Source organism: Babylonia areolata, chromosome 20, assembly GCF_041734735.1.
Source record: "Babylonia areolata isolate BAREFJ2019XMU chromosome 20, ASM4173473v1, whole genome shotgun sequence".
Classification (NCBI taxonomy): Eukaryota; Metazoa; Mollusca; class Gastropoda; order Neogastropoda; family Buccinidae; genus Babylonia; species Babylonia areolata.
The window spans coordinates 55715263-55732845 of record NC_134895.1 but is presented as its reverse complement, the minus strand read 5'-3'; the positions used below and the strand labels follow the sequence as shown (position 1 = coordinate 55732845).

The 17583-nt window shown below is 40.6% G+C and overlaps 2 protein-coding genes across 8 annotated transcripts in view; one reads left to right on the top strand and one right to left on the bottom strand.

Annotated features, from left to right (window-relative positions):
- The window catches only part of LOC143294747 (5'-AMP-activated protein kinase catalytic subunit alpha-2-like), a 67903-nt gene extending 54294 nt beyond the window's left edge, over nt 1-13609 (top strand). For 2 of the 7 annotated variants that reach the window (XM_076606210.1, XM_076606204.1), the window contains exon 17: nt 281-13609. The gene's annotated coding sequence lies outside the window, so the exon portion shown is untranslated. The remainder of the gene's footprint in view (nt 1-280) is intronic. The other 5 variants (XM_076606205.1, XM_076606206.1, XM_076606208.1 and 2 more) reach the window with 5 other exon arrangements.
- A 795-nt stretch (nt 13610-14404) lies between these two features.
- The window catches only part of LOC143294745 (glycine dehydrogenase (decarboxylating), mitochondrial-like), a 101626-nt gene continuing 98447 nt past the window's right edge, over nt 14405-17583 (bottom strand). The window contains exon 23 of the mRNA XM_076606203.1: nt 14405-15753. Within this exon, the coding sequence (XP_076462318.1) occupies nt 15616-15753 (138 nt within the window). The 3' untranslated portion in view covers nt 14405-15615. The remainder of the gene's footprint in view (nt 15754-17583) is intronic.

Below are 17583 nucleotides of genomic sequence, written 5' to 3'. Positions count from 1 at the left end.
GTTGGATCATTCTTGGTTCAGTCTGAACTGGATATGATATCTGTACAGCCTGGTCCTGTCTGTTAGAGGTGTTGGATCATTCTTGGTTCAGTCTGAACTGGATATGATGTCTGTACAGCCTGGTCCTGTCTGTTAGTGGTGGTGTTGGATCATTCTTGGTTCAGTCTGAACTGGATATGATGTCTGTACAGCCTGGTCCTGTCTGTTAGAGGTGTTGGATCATTCTTGGTTAGTCTGAACTGGATATGATGTCTGTACAGCCTGGTCCTGTCTGTTAGAGGTGTTGGATCATTCTTGGTTCAGTCTGAACTGGATATGATGTCTGTACAGCCTGGTCCTGTCTGTTAGAGGTGTTGGATCATTCTTGGTTCAGTCTGAACTGGATATGATATCTGTACAGCCTGGTCCTGTCTGTTAGAGGTGTTGGATCATTCTTGGTTCAGTCTGAACTGGATATGATGTCTGTACAGCCTGGTCCTGTCTGTTAGTAGTGTTGGATCATTCTTGGTTCAGTCTGAACTGGATATGATGTCTGTACAGCCTGGTCCTGTCTGTTAGTAGGTGTTGGATCATTCTTGGTTCAGTCTGAACTGGATATGATGTCTGTACAGCCTGGTCCTGTCTGTTAGAGGTGTTGGATCATTCTTGGTTCAGTCTGAACTGGATATGATATCTGTACAGCCTGGTCCTGTCTGTTAGAGGTGGTGTTGGATCATTCTTGGTTCAGTCTGAACTGGATATGATGTCTGTACAGCCTGGTCCTGTCTGTTAGAGGTGGTGTTGGATCATTCTTGGTTCAGTCTGAACTGGATATGATGTCTGTACAGCCTGGTCCTGTCTGTTAGTGGTGGTGTTGGATCATTCTTGGTTCAGTCTGAACTGGATATGATATCTGTACAGCCTGGTCCTGTCTGTTAGAGGTGTTGGATCATTCTTGGTTCAGTCTGAACTGGATATGATATCTGTACAGCCTGGTCCTGTCTGTTAGAGGTGTTGGATCATTCTTGGTTCAGTCTGAACTGGATATGATGTCTGTACAGCCTGGTCCTGTCTGTTAGTGGTGTTGGATCATTCTTGGTTCAGTCTGAACTGGATATGATGTCTGTACAGCCTGGTCCTGTCTGTTAGAGGTGTTGGATCATTCTTGGTTCAGTCTGAACTGGATATGATGTCTGTACAGCCTGGTCCTGTCTGTTAGTGGTGGTGTTGGATCATTCTTGGTTCAGTCTGAACTGGATATGATGTCTGTACAGCCTGGTCCTGTCTGTTAGTGGTGGTGTTGGATCATTCTTGGTTCAGTCTGAACTGGATATGATGTCTGTACAGCCTGGTCCTGTCTGTTAGTGGTGGTGTTGGATCATTCTTGGTTCAGTCTGAACTGGATATGATGTCTGTACAGCCTGGTCCTGTCTGTTAGAGGTGTTGGATCATTCTTGGTTCAGTCTGAACTGGATATGATGTCTGTACAGCCTGGTCCTGTCTGTTAGAGGTGGTGTTGGATCATTCTTGGTTCAGTCTGAACTGGATATGATGTCTGTACAGCCTGGTCCTGTCTGTTAGTGGTGGTGTTGGATCATTCTTGGTTCAGTCTGAACTGGATATGATGTCTGTACAGCCTGGTCCTGTCTGTTAGAGGTGTTGGATCATTCTTGGTTCAGTCTGAACTGGATAATTCATCATCATTGGTTTTAACAGAAAAATGATTTATGGATATTTGATTGAACAGAAAAATGATTGACGGAATTTTTTGGTTGAACAGGCACATGTTTTGTGGACACTTATCAGAACAATCAGAACAGCGAAATGGATTATGAGTATTTTGTTTTGGTATAGTTTGAACAGAAAAAGGTCCATTGTAACTGCTGGATTTTTGGATTGAATATGGGGACTGCTCTTTTTTCTTCTCGAATTTTCTATTGCGTGGTGAGTTTTACTTGGGGATTTCTTTATGAGAATATTTGTAAACAATCTAAACACTGAATTGCTTTATTATGAGACCACATATAAATGTGGATTTATGGATATTCTGAATCAGTGTGTGTGCAGTTTCTGTTGTTTCCAAGAGTTGTGACTCGAGTTGATTAAATATAGACTAGCTAAGACTGCCCATGGAAATTCTGACTTCTGAAGTGATTGAAAAGATGGATTGAATTGAGAGGTCAAGTGGACAACAAGAAAGTATCAGGTCTGTGTTTCAGGTGTGTTTCAGGTCTTGCAGGCCAGGTTTTCCTGCCGAAACAGGTAGGAGGGACTGGTATGTTCAAAAGTCATCCCGGAATCTTTTCTTAATTTTTTTGTTGTTGTTGCCTATTTTCACTGCACTGAGATTTGCGTTTGCATGTTGATTAAAGAAACTAAAAGATGAAGATGAGTGATTATTTTTGTCCTTGATATTGATTGTACTTGCTGCTGACACAGAGCTGTACCTTGCTTCATCCTGTGGGAAGACAGCCTCTGAGAATTTAGTCATTGTGCACTCAGCACACACCTGCACACACATGCACACACACACACACATTGTTCATCTATCACAGTGGAAAAAAACCTTTTTAATTACTACTACAGCTAAACACACTGCACGGAGAGAACTATAGTTATGATTATCTCATGCAGAAGACAGCTTGGAATTTTTTGTTAAGGGCGTACAACAAAGTATTGAGGTACACCAAACAAACTACGCAACACAGTTTACTTTAAGGTAAATGGCAAGCAACGTTCTGACCAGTCAGATGTGTGAAAAATTTGTAATGAGGTGAATGAAAAAAAAACCCTGCCCCCTCTTAAAAGGTGTCATGAATTCATGCCCATTGTTTGTCAGAATGTATGATGCTTCTGATCATTTTAAAAAAATTTTTTTTTAAGCCTTGGACTCCTGATCCAGGGTCGGAGTCTCTTTTTGGCAAGTGTTGTGATCTTGGGAGTAAGGCAGTTGACTCCAATTTTCCTCGCTCCCCCCAAATCAGTATCAGTATCAGTAGCTCAAGGAGGCGTCACTGCATTCGGTCAAATCCATATACGCTACACCACATCTGCCAAGCAGATGCCTGACCAGCAGCGTAACCCAACGCGCTTAGCTCCCCCCCCGCCCCCAAGTGTATTGTGATCTTGGGGAAAGGCAGGTGACTCCAATTTTCCTGGTTCCCCCCAAAGTGTATTGTGAACTTGGGGAAAGGCAGTTGACTCTTTTTCCTGGTTCCCCCCAAAGTGTATTGTGAACTTGGGGAAAGGCAGTTGACTCTTTTTCCTGGTTCCCCCCAAAGTGTATTGTGAACTTGGGGAAAGGCAGGTGACTCTTTTTCCTGGTTCCCCCCAAAGTGCCAGTGGGTACCTGACTACGTCAGGAAACGTCAGTGTGAGGACAGGGCCTCATTCCTGTCACAGCTCCAAGGATGTAAATCACTGTCCTCATGGCCCTGAAAGGCTATGAAACACAAAACCTTTTCTTCTTTGTCTTAATCAGCACATGCTGCCTGTGATCCACGAAGATAACAAAGCCTGAAGGTGTTCTCCCTTTCCTCCTCTAGACGTAATGAAATGAGTCAGGTGAAGAGCATTTTTCAGTGGCTTTTCCAAAGTGATTGTGAGGGTGTGGGAGTGGAGGGAAGTGGGCACGACTCATGAGGAAGCTGTACAAAAATGTAAATAGTCTTTCTACTGTTGCTGTTCTTATCACGTTTTGTAACCAGCAGCAGTTTGTGTAATTATGTTTTTGGTCAGATCAGATCGTTCATCAATGATACATATATTTACATTCATACAGTTAGCAATATCATGTTTTGTGCACAAGTTTGACACATACACAGTTGGTGCAATTTGATGATGATTTTTAAAAATAAATTTTAAAGTCTATTATTTTTCTTCTGTCATCAGATGTTCTGCTATATTCATAACAATATGTTTGCCACTTTCTTTTCTTTTTAATTTCTAGTGACCTGTGACTTTATTTTTAGAAGATAAAAGATTCAGTATGAAAATGTATGTATAATGTGAGAGTGTGAATCTGTTGTGCAAGAGAAACTTTGGTAGAGTGGGATTTTAAAAACCATGTCTATATATCACTTCACTTGTTTTCTGCCTGGGTGAATTGACAATGTATTCAGTAGGACTGAGCCATGTCTATATATCACTTCACTTGTTTTCTGCCTGGGTGAATTGACAATGTATTCAGTAGAACTGAGACTGAAAAAAACAAAGCAACCCGAGGAATGTTCACTCCATAAATGGCATTGACTTGCTGTGATATTAGCAAGTGGAACATTGGGGGAAACCGCTTGGTTCCAAAAGCTGAAATAAGTCCTTATAAAAACTAAACAAAAAACAAACAAGAACTGTAGCTGCTTCATTGTGGTTCAAACTTGTGTGCTTATTAAAACAATGTGAACATTTTTTTGTTTGATTTGTTTTTGTGAACTTGTTAATTTCAAACTAAAAACAGTTTTGGATCATGTCTTGGATTGGTTTAGCTTTTTGTTGATTCGCTTATGGGGTTTTTGCAAAGGTGTGTTTGTGTGTGTGTGGATGCATGTTCATGTTTAGATAATAATAAATTCATTGTTATATGATGATTTTGTGGGTTTTGCTGTTGTGTGTGTTATTGACCCAGATGCCGGAAAGAAGCCCATCTTCAGAGGTCTACATTGGAGCAGGAGGTAGGATCTAACGTTTGTTGTGTATTGAAAGCACATCATCAGTGGTCTATATTGGAGCAGGAGGTAGGATCTAAAGTTTGTTGTGTATTGAAAGCAGATCATCAGAGGTCTACATTGGAGCAGGAGATAGGATCTAAAGTTTGTTGTGTATTGAAAGAAGCCCATCGTCAGTGGTCTATATTGGAGCAGGAGGTAGGATCTAATGTTGGTGGTGTATTGAAAGAAGCACATCATCAGTGGTCTACATTGGAGCAGGAGATAGGATCTAATGTTTGTTGTGTATTGAAAGCACATCATCAGTGGTCTACATTGGAGCAGGAGGTAGGATCTAAAGTTTGTTGTGTATTGAAAGCACATCATCAGTGGTCTACATTGGAGCAGGAGATAGGATCTAACATTTGTTGTGTATTGAAAGCACATCATCAGAGGTCTACATTGGAGCAGGAGATAGGATCTAAAGTTTGTTGTGTATTGAAAGAAGCACATCATCAGTGGTCTATATTGGAGCAGGAGATAGGATCTAAAGTTTGTTGTGTATTGAAAGAAGCACATCATCAGTGGTCTATATTGGAGCAGGAGATAGGATCTAAAGTTTGTTGTGTATTGAAAGAAGCACATCATCAGTGGTCTATATTGGAGCAGGAGATAGGATCTAAAGTTTGTTGTGTATTGAAAGAAGCACATCATCAGTGGTCTATATTGGAGCAGGAGATAGGATCTAAAGTTTGTTGTGTATTGAAAGAAGCACATCATCAGTGGTCTATATTGGAGCAGGAGATAGGATCTAATGTTTGTGGTGTATTGAAAGCACATCATCAGAGGTCTACATTGGAGCAGGAGATAGGATCTAACGTTTGTTGTGTATTGAAAGCACATCATCAGAGGTCTACATTGGAGCAGGAGGTAGGATCTAAAGTTTGTTGTGTATTGAAAGCACATCATCAGTGGTCTATATTGGAGCAGGAGATAGGATCTAAAGTTTGTTGTGTATTGAAAGAAGCACATCATCAGAGGTCTATATTGGAGCAGGAGATAGGATCTAATGTTTGTGGTGTATTGAAAGAAGCACATCATCAGAGGTCTACATTGGAGCAGGAGATAGGATCTAACGTTTGTTGTGTATTGAAAGCACATCATCAGTGGTCTACATTGGAGCAGGAGATAGGATCTAAAGTTTGTTGTGTATTGAAAGCACATCATCAGTGGTCTATATTGGAGCAGGAGGTAGGATCTAAAGTTTGTTGTGTATTGAAAGCAGATCATCAGAGGTCTACATTGGAGCAGGAGATAGGATCTAAAGTTTGTTGTGTATTGAAAGCACATCATCAGAGGTCTATATTGGAGCAGGAGGTAGGATCTAATGTTTGTTGTGTATTGAAAGCACATCATCAGTGGTCTATATTGGAGCAGGAGGTAGGATCTAATGTTTGTTGTGTATTGAAAGCACATCATCAGAGGTCTACATTGGAGCAGGAGATAGGATCTAAAGTTTGTTGTGTATTTACCTCTCCACCCTGTACTCCACCATTCTCCTGTTGGTTGGATTTTGTTGTTGTTGTTATTGATTTAACTCCACCCCACGCCCTCCACATCCACATCACTTGTTCTCCACAGCCATCGTGTGAGTTTGTGTGCATGTCGAAAAGAGGAGGAATTTTTGTTTAATGTCCCGTCACACATATCGGTGATTGAAGACATTTTGTTAAAGTATTTATGAATACATCTGAGTATTATCGGTTAGAAGGGGTGGGAGATGTGGATGAATGGAGGGTTGGGGGAAACTGGGCAAATGGGGGTAAGAATGTGGGTGAAATTTGGAAAGACAAACAAAACAAAAACAAACAAAAAAACCACCAAAAAACCCCCTCTAAATACAGTTACAGGAAATTACTTAAAGGACTTCGTAAGAGAGAAGTCGTTAAACTGAAAAGCGAAGCAACTGATAATGAATGCAAAAAGTCAAAAACATCAACATTCTCAGTCACTTGTGAAGACACACTTTCGTGTACAAAAGGCTTCATCAAGCTACAGTGAAAAATTATATGCTCAATTGTCAGGTTACTAAAGCATATACACTTGACATTAGAACAATACTTGGTCCGTAATGAATTTGATAATAGTCTGAGAGCTGAGCTCAGAATTGGTCTGCGAATCGGACCAAAGTCTGAGAGAGTCAACTGACGAGGTTTTAGACTTGAATTCAAGCACCTGTAAAAGTCTCTTTCTAGTATATTGCTTATTTCCTTGTATGACAATGGGCAATATACTTTTATACTATCTATATGATTTTTTGCTCCCCTTTTTGCTGCCCTGTCTGCTTGGTCGTTATAACGGAATCCAGTGTGGGATGGTATCCAACAAAAATCAACATTTGTACCCTTCACAAATAGGGAGTGCAATAAATACCTAATTTCAAAAAAAAAATCTTCTCTTTGATTATTCTCAAAAAGGAGCAAACCTTTTAAGACAGATTGAGAATCAACACAAAATAGGATATTACTTACTATGATTGGTATATCAACAAGATGATTTAAAGCCATAAGGATGGCCACCAATTCAGCTGTAAAAATTGAATGTCCCTTACCTAAATAATATGATTTTTCTGTTTTTAGGTCAGGAATGACAAAAGCAGATCCTGCACTGCTATCATCCAGGACCGAGCCATCAGTGTAAACTTTTAAATGATAATCAAAATTTTCTTCTAATTCAATTCTGACAGATGCTGCTATTATATGTGGAGATTCTCCTTTTGTTGTGTCAGAAGCACATATGTTGACGTTTGCTTTTGTTAACTCCCAGGGAGGGACAGGTGGCACCAGAACACGAGGTGCCATATCATGCAAATCAATGTCTGAAGAATTTAAAATATCTGACACATATGTGCGAATGGTTTGTAGATTTGAATTATTTTGTGCAGTTTTTGGAAGATCAATATCAGACCTAATATTTAATTCCTCAAAATCATCCACTGCTGTACATCTCACAATATATTTAGCAGAACTTAATTTTCTGATTTCATCTAGTGGTAGAATACCCGCAAGCTTATAGGCTTCTGAGGTCTTAGTATGCATAGGTACCCCTAAAGCCAGTTTCACAGCTTTACTGTCAATTATTCACAGCTTCTTTAGAAACGTTGGCGGAGCAGAAAAGAAAATTTCTTGACCGTAGGTCAATCTTGATCTTAGGAGAGATGTCGCTAAATGTAAAAGAATTTTGGAGTCTTGTCCCCAAGGAGAGTGACTTACAATTTTTAAGAAATTTAAACTTTTAAGTGCTTTAGTCACCATTGAATCAATGTGTTTCTTCCAGTTTAGTTTTGAAGTAAATAGGATCCCAAGAAATTTTATTTATGTCGAAAAGAATGAATGGGTGCATGTCTTGGTTATTTAGGATTTGTAAAACAGAGGTTTTGTTTCAGTGGGTTCCTATTTACAAGTTTATAGGCCTATTGTAGGCCTTCGTGCCCTGAGCACTGACTCATCTGTAAACACTGGTTGCTTCCCTTGGACAGTGTAGCTATTTCTGAATTGCAGTGGGCATATTCAGTTTGGCTTTCTCAAATCAGTTGTATTATCACACACAGGTGCTATTAGCTTGTTGGCTTTAGCCAATGTTTAGACGGGAATCAAGCACATTTTTCATGACGCTGTGTGTGTTTGATGTGTGAAGTCTGTGTTGCAGTGAATGTTCACTCACCACGCTGCGTGTGTTTGATGCGTGAAGTCCGTGTTGCAGTGAATGTTCACTCACCACGCTGCGTGTGTTTGATGCGTGAAGTCCGTGTTGCAGTGAATGTTCACTCACCACGCTGCGTGTGTTTGATGTGTGAAGTATGTATGGCAGTGAATATTCACTCACCAAGCTGTGTGTGTTTGATGCATGAAGTCCGTGTTGCAGTGAATGTTCACTCACCACGCTGTGTGTTTGATGTGTGAAGTATGTATGGCAGTGAATGTTCACTCAACACACTGTGTGTTTGATGTGTGAAGTACGTATGGCAGTGAATGTTCACTCACCACGCTGCGTGTGTTTGATGCGTGAAGTCCGTGTTGCAGTGAATGTTCACTCACCATGCTGCGTGTGTTTGATGCGTGAAGTCCGTGTTGCAGTGAATGTTCACTCACCATGCTGCGTGTGTTTGATGCGTGAAGTCCGTGTTGCAGTGAATGTTCACTCACCATGCTGCGTGTGTTTGATGCGTGAAGTCCGTGTTGCAGTGAATGTTCACTCACCACGCTGCGTGTGTTTGATGTGTGAAGTACGTATGGCAGTGAATGTTCACTCACCACGCTGTGTGTGTTTGATGTGTGAAGTACGTATGGCAGTGAATGTTCACTCACCACACTGCGTGTTTGATGTGTGATGTATGTATGGCAGTGAATGTTCACTCACCACGCTGTGTGTTTGATGTGTGAAGTACGTATGGCAGTGAATGTTCACTCACCAAGCTGTGTGTGTTTGATGTGTGAAGTATGTATGGCAGTGAATGTTCACTCACCAAGCTGTGTGTGTTTGATGTGTGAAGTACGTATGGCAGTGAATGTTCACTCACCACGCTGCGTGTTTGATGTGTGAAGTATGTATGGCAGTGAATGTTCACTCACCTGTCCTGGGATTGGTCCACAGAAACTGCCATGCAGCACTGATTGGATGTTGAGTGTAAAGTCAGATTGAAGGCACAAGTGTGTTACAGTGTTAAAGACCTGTATTTTAGACAGGTGGGACTACATTAAAGATGGGTTGGACTACAGACCTGGTGTTAGACCTGTGTTTTAAAGACAGGTGGGACTACATTAAAGATGGGTTGGACTACAGACCTGGTGTTAGACCTGTGTTTTAAAGATGGGTGGGACTACATTAAAGATGGGTTGGACTACAGACCTGATGTCAAAGACCTGTATTGAGACAGGTGGGACTACATTAAAGATGGGTTGGACTACAGACCTGGTGTCAAAGTAAGACCTGTATTTTAAAGACCGGCTAGACAACTCTAGGTAAGAGGGGCTACTTCAAAGAGGGGTTGGACAAGAGGCCTGGCGTTAGATAGGTGGTAAGAGAGGCCTGGCGTTAGATAGGTGGTAAGAGAGGCCTGGTGTTAGGTGGTATGAGAGGCCTGGCACTGGTGTTAGATAGGTGGTAAGAGAGGCCTGGTGTTAGGTGGTAAGAGAGGCCTGGCGTTAGATAGGTGGTAAGAGAGGCCTGGCGTTAGAGAGGCCTGGCGTTAGGTGGTAAGAGAGGCCTGGCGTTAGATAGGTGGTAAGAGAGGCCTGGTGTTAGGTGGTATGAGGCCTAGCATTAGATAGGTGGTACCTTTATTTCTGTGACATCTGTATTCCTGACCAGTGTTGTGCAAGACCCCGGCTGTTGAAAGGGGTTCAGGGATGTTGTCCTTTTTACTCCCTCTGTGGGGATGCCCAGGGTTCTTTTCACTCCCTCTGTGGGAATGCCCAGGGATCTTTTCACTCCCTCTGTGGGGATGCCCAGGGATCTTTTCACTCCCTCTGTGGGGATGCCCAGGGATCTTTTCACTCCCTCTGTGGGAATGCCCAGGGATCTTTTCACTCCCTCTGTGGGGATGCCCAGGGATCTTTTCACTCCCTCTGTGGGAATGCCCAGGGTTCTGTCAGTTGTAAATAGTTTGCCTGTTTTTCTCTGCCATACTGGTCTTTCACTTTTTTTTTTCCTAGAAATTTAAATGTTTTCTGGACTTTAATAATTGGGAATTATTACCATGTTGTTCATCATTGTTGTGTGCGCTTAGGATGTGTGACTAAACTGCTGTGATTTTTTTTGTTTTACATCATGTCTGTTATTGTGCTTCATACTGTGTATTCACTTTCCTTCTACACAAAAATTGTTTGCTTCATACTGTGTATTCACTTTCCTTCTACAAAAAAATTGTTTGGCAAAAAATTGAGAGAATAGTCCACATCAGAGGCATGTCCTGTTTTCATGTGCATGAATGTGTGGCTGTACGTTTTGACTTGCCTGCTTTTCCAGGTTGGTTTCTTCTCTCCAGTTCAACTGGATCAGTATTGATGGGGTTGTCAGCCCTCATGTGGACCTGTGCCACAAGGAGGAATTTTCTCGGCCACATACACACCCATGTGACTCTGTGTGTGTGTGTGTGTGTGCACAAGAATACAAGTGTATGTTGCTGATGTGTCTGTACTTGACGTCCAGTGTCTCTCCTCTTTCTGTTCCAGTGTCTTTTTCTGTGAGTGGCAGTCCCCCTCATTTTCATTTGTGTGTGTGTGTGTGCATATGTGTTACAGTCTGGAGTTGTACTGCTGTCTGTGGGCCTGTCTTTGTGTACCTGTGCACCTTTGTGTTGAAGCCTTTTCCCTTTTGTGTGTGACCTCTCACCCCATGTCTGTCCCATGGACAGGTATTCATTCAGGACGATTTGTTCTCCCAATTACCTTTGTTGCCTATAGCTCAGCAGACCATGCAGAGCGGCATCAAGGCTGAAGAACTGAAAATATCAGTATCTGAAAGTTTGTCACATTCATACCCATAAAACATGCCTCTGATGTTGACCATTCAGTATGTTTTTTTGCCAGAGGATTAAAAAACACTACAACCAGAACGTAATTACAGAAAACACAAAATCTACTGTTACATCTGCCACATGAACCAAAAATTGCCATGGGATATGGCAACCAAAGCACAGAAGGCTGACAAAGAGACAAGGAAATTGCCATGGGATATGGCAACCAAAGCACAGAAGGCTGACAAAGAGACAAGGAAATTGCCATGGGATATGGCAACCAAAGCACAGAAGGCTGACAAAGGGACAAGGAAATTGCCATGGGATATGGCAACCAAAGCACAGAAGACTGACAAAGAGACAAGGAAATTGCCATGGGATATGGCAACCAAAGCACAGAAGGCTGACAAAGGGACAAGGAAATTGCCATGGGATATGGCAACCAAAGCACAGAAGGCTGACAAAGAGACAAGGAAATTGCCATGGGATATGGCAACCAAAGCACAGAAGGCTGACAAAGAGACAAGGAAATTGCCATGGGATATGGCAACCAAAGCACAGAAGGCTGACAAAGAGACAAGGAAATTGCCATGGGATATGGCAACCAAAGCACAGAAGGCTGACAAAGAGACAAGGAAATTGCCATGGAATATGGCAACCAAAGCACAGAAGACAAAGGGACAAGGAAACAGGGTGAGTAAAGAAAATCAATCAATATCCATGTGATTACATCTGTTTTTGCAGATTATCCAGATTGACATCAGTTCTTATTTATTCAGCAGTTTTCCTTTTCCAGAACTACAAATTATTTTATTCAATATCCTTTGTCAAGAGATGCACTCACCAAAAACAATATACAGCAGTAAGTAAACCTAGTACTGTATATAACTGGGACACTGTAAATATCTGTACAGCTTACAAGAGGCAAACACTCTTTGGAAATGAAACTGTCATCTTTTGTTTGAAATAAGTGCAAAGTGAAATAAGTGGTGAATACTGGCAATAGGAAAGAAAAAAATATTCATTTACCTTTAGTGAACATCAGCTTTCCATAATTATCAACAGTATATGATTGAAACAAAAAGTGAAATTGAAACCAACATGTAATTAATATTTCTTTGTCAATGAAATGACAAAAAGTGAATATGAAAAACAAACCAAAATGACTCCTTCCTTCTTCGTTCCTTCTGTTGGGGAGCTCCTGCTGTATTTACGACTGCGTATGAACCAGCTCTCACACATGTACTTTCAGACACAGATCAAGCAGATTAAGATTTATCCAGTTACAAAATTCCACAGATAGAATCAATGGTGATACAATCCTTCAAACCATGAAGAAACAAGCTTCATTCTATCAGACAACCGACAGATTAAAAACAAGGAAAAAAAGGGGAAAAGAAAAAGAAAGAAGCATGCACACACACACACATTCTCTGAAAGATTTATATCAAGTTGATTCATACCCCCTGCCTTTGGCTTACTGCATATCCATGGGATAAAGAGAATAAAGTGCATCAATTCTGATCCTCCGAAATAATTATTCAGTTGGGACTTAATGAAAGGGGCAGAGAACCCCAAGTAAGCAGTGAAAGTGTGTATGGGGATTTGAACAGGTTAAAATGGGACAGAGGACCTGCAGGGAATGTGTGTATGGGAATTTGAACAGGTTAAAATGGGGTCCTGCAGGGAAAGTATGGGGATTTGAACAGGTTAAAACAGGATCGAGGACCTGCAGGGAAAGTGTGTATGGGGATTTGAACAGGTTAAAATGGGACAGAGGACCTGCAGGGAAAGTGTGTATGGGGATTTGAACAGGTTAAAATGGGGGACCTGCAGGGAAAGTGTGTATGGGGATTTGAACAGGTTAAAATGGGACAGAGGACCTGCAGGGAAAGTGTGTATGGGGATTTAAACAGGTTAAAATGGACCTGCAGTGAAAGTGTGTATGGGGATTTGAACAGGTTAAAATGGGACAGAGGACCTGCAGTGAAAGTGTGTATGGGGATTTGAACAGGTTAAAATGGGACAGAGGACCTGCAGGGAAAGTGTGTATGGGGATTTGAACAGGTTAAAAATGGGCAGGGTAGATAAAGGAAATAATACAACATAAAAACATGGGAACACAAAAACCTGTAATTGGATCCTGCTGTTTGAGTTGTGTGTTTTTTTATGTACACACACACACACATATCAGAGTTGAGTTGTTTTTTTTTTAAACACACATTCACTCACAACTCCTTCCAAAGTGCGGCCAATAGCTATTGTGCATGAAATTCGATGTTTTCTGATCATCCTTGAAGAGTTCCAGGGAAGAGGTGGGTGAAGGAGAGTTTTTGTAAATGTTAACACCATGAAACTTCACTGATGCAATAAGTCACAAACATTGCAGTTCATTGTGTACAAAGTAATCACAAAGCTTCTGAAAACTACTGAACATCTGTAACTGAAAAAAAAGAAGGAAAAAAACAAACAGAACACCTGAACTGAAAGACAACCAACAGCAGTTTTTTTTCTTTTCTTTTTTTGTCAACATCAAACAACAGTCTGGAAACTGCACGATTTTACACTTAACTGCATTTCAATGTGCTCTTACACTCTTATTTATGTATGTATGCTCGCATGTATTCATCTATTCCTGTGCACATTCACACCCTTGAGCCGACCTCTTGCATTCTCATTCTGTCAGATCATCATCATACACCTATCTATTGCTGAGACCCATCTGAATTCTGATAGGATCTCACATCCTGGATCATACACCTATCTATTGCTGAGACCCATCTGAATTCTGATAGGATCTCAAATCCTGTATCATACTGGATCATACACCTATCTATTGCTGAGACCCATCTGAATTCTGATAGGATCTCACATCCTGGATCATACTGGATCATACACCTATCTATTGCTGAGACCCATCTGAATTCTGATAGGATCTCACATCCTGGATCATACTGGATCATACACCTATCTATTGCTGAGACCCATCTGAATTCTGATAGGATCTCACATCCTGGATCATACACCTATCTATTGCTGAGACCCATCTGAATTCTGATAGGATCTCACATCCTGGATCATACACCTATCTATTGCTGAGACCCATCCGAATTCTGATAGGATCTCACATCCTGGATCATACACCTATCTATTGCTGAGACCCATCCGAATTCTGATAGGATCTCACATCCTGGATCATACACCTATCTATTGCTGAGACCCATCTGAATTCTGATAGGATCTCACATCCTGGATCATACTGGATCATACACCTATCTATTGCTGAGACCCATCTGAATTCTGATAGGATCTCACATCCTAGATCATACACCTATCTATTGCTGAGACCCATCTGAATTCTGATAGGATCTCACATCCTAGATCATACACCTATCTATTGCTGAGACCCATCTGAATTCTGATAGGATCTCACATCCTGGATCATACACCTATCTATTGCTGAGACCCATCTGAATTCTGATAGGATCTCACATCCTGGATCATACACCTATCTATTGCTGAGACCCATCTGAATTGTGATAGGATCTCAAATCCTGTATCATACACCTAGAAAACTAGTAAACAGTAAGTACTGAGATATGAAGCGTGTGAGAGTTATTTATACTTATCTGCACTTCTCAAATTTAGCAACGCTTTTCACATAACATCACAGTGAAAAATGCACACAATAAAAATTTATGTAAAAAAAAAAAAAAAAAAGAGGACAAAACCATAAGAATGAAATCATCCCCTTTTGTAGTAACAAAACAGCAGAATGTGTGTACCTCAAACAATTACAGCAATAACCAAGACAGAATGTGTGTACCTCAAACAATTACAGCAATAACCATGACAGAATGTGTGTACCTCAAACAATTACAGCAATAACCACGACAGAATGTGTGTACCTCAAACAATCACTACATCAAGAAGGTAAATACACAGGAAAAAAATACAACACATCTTTGCAGTATAAAAATACAGCCAGTTTTCAAACAGAAACTGACAACAAAAATGAGCACATAACCGGTTTATGCCAACAACTTCCAACAACAACTCTACTGACAAACAGTGCAAACATGCAACCTCTTTTCAAAGCATTTTGTGCTTTGATGACAAATCTGGAACATCACACATTCCAGCTGGTCAACAGGAAGTCATATTAATATGCAGTCTTGTCTTTCATGGCACTGAAATCTTGCATAAAAGAGTTTGGTAACATGAATCCTTTCAATTACGATTTCATATTATAAAAAAAGACAGCTTTTCTTCCAACACATGAGGAATAAATCAGAAAAAAAGCCCAAAGTATGAAATGATGCTGAACAACTTCCCTCAGTCTCCAGGAGCTGATATCAAGGAAGCATGTCAACTGTGCACACGCACACACAAAAACAACAAGAAACAAACCGCCATACATACATATATATATATATATATCTGTCAACAGATGAAGAGATCACATCCAATCAAGGTTCATGTCGCTGCCTGTGCCTCATCGTCGCTGGAATAGGACGACATGGGGGGGCAGGTACACATGAGATGCTGGTCGCCATATGCGTCGTCAATGCGTGCCACGGTCGGCCAGAACTTTGTAGTCGGGGTGACAAATGACTGCAGGACAAAAGCATCTTTCCACAATCACATCCATCATCTTTCCACATCATTACCACTTCCATCATCTTTCCACATCATTACCACTTCCATCATCTTTCCACATCAACACAACATCCATCATCTTTCCACATCAACACCACATCCATCATCTTTTCATCTTTCCACATCAACACCACATCCATCATCTTTCCACATCAACACCACATCCATCATCTTTCCACATCACCACATCCATCATCTTTCCACAACCACATCCATCTTTCCATCAACACCACATCCATCATCTTTCCACCACCACATCCATCTTTCCACATCACCACATCCATCATCTTTCCACCACCACATCCATCTTTCCATCAACACCACATCCATCATCTTTCCACAACACCAGATCCATCATCTTTCCACCATCTTTCCACATCAACACCACATCCATCATCTTTCCACATCAACACCACATACATCATCTTTCCACAACCACATCCATCATCTTTCCACATCAACACCACATCCATCATCTTTCCACAACCACATCCATCATCTTTCCACATCAACACCACATCCATCATCTTTCCACATCCATCATCTTTCCACATCAACACCACATCCATCATCTTTCCATCACCACATCCATCATCTTTCCACATCATCACCACATCCATCATTTTGCCACAACCAACCAGGCTGCTAATGGCCCAGATGACCTCAAAGGGACCGTCACTGAGACGCATTTCTTAAAGGCCAACATGCTCACATGCTAGTGGCGAGAGCAAGGAGTACATGTTCAATGAAATGAACGCGAGGCAGGAAATACATTTTGTCTTTACCTCAAAGCAAAGTTGCTCTGAAGGCTACCTAGCCTTGACTCATGAGAACCTAGCCTCTCTTTCCACAAGGTGAAAAAAAGAAACGCACCTTCCAAGTGTGTCTCCAAAGAACCTCACCTAACTAGCCTGTAAGGAAAGCGCCTCAGCTTTGCTTTCTTCAACAGAAAAATATTGGTTGGCAGGAAAGTGAAAGAAATTTGACGGAATTCAGAAATAATTTAACTGCAAGGGCACTGGCCTGTTTGCAAAGAGGTACATGCACATGTTTTAAAATTATATAAACAAGGGGTGTGGTGACATCATGGACAGAAAATTCTGTAATTAGACGGTAAACAGACAAAGATTTGTACTCTGTGACATTCATAAAATACTGTTCTTTTCATCTTTAACTGGAAAACAAGAGGAAATCCTGACAGACATGCAGAGATGAGAAAATGGTCACCCCAAAGTAAAAGTGTTTCTTCACATGATGAAGAAAAGGAAGCAGGTTACTGGAACACTTAGAACAAAAACATTTCCTTTTTTCCCCCCTAATACATTAAAATAAAGAACAAAAACATTTCCTTTTTTCCCCCCTAATACATTAAAATAAAGAACAAAAACATTTCCTTTTTTCCCCCCTAATACATTAAAATAAAGAACAAAAACATTTCCTTTTTCCCCCCCTAATACATTAAAATAAAGAACAAAAACATTTCCTTTTTTCCCCCCTAATAGATTAAAATAAAGAACAAAAACATTTCCTTTTTTCCCTAATACATTAAAAGAAAGAACAAAAATATTTCCTTTTTTCCCTAATACATTAAAATAAAGAACAAAAACATTTCCTTTTTTCCCCTAATACATTAAAATAAAGAACAAAAACATTTCCTTTTTTCCCCTAATACATTAAAAGAAAGAACAAAAACATTTCCTTTTTCCCCTAATACATTAAAAAAAAGAACAAAAACATTTCCTTTTTTCCCTAATACATTAAAAGAAAGAACAAAAATATTTCCTT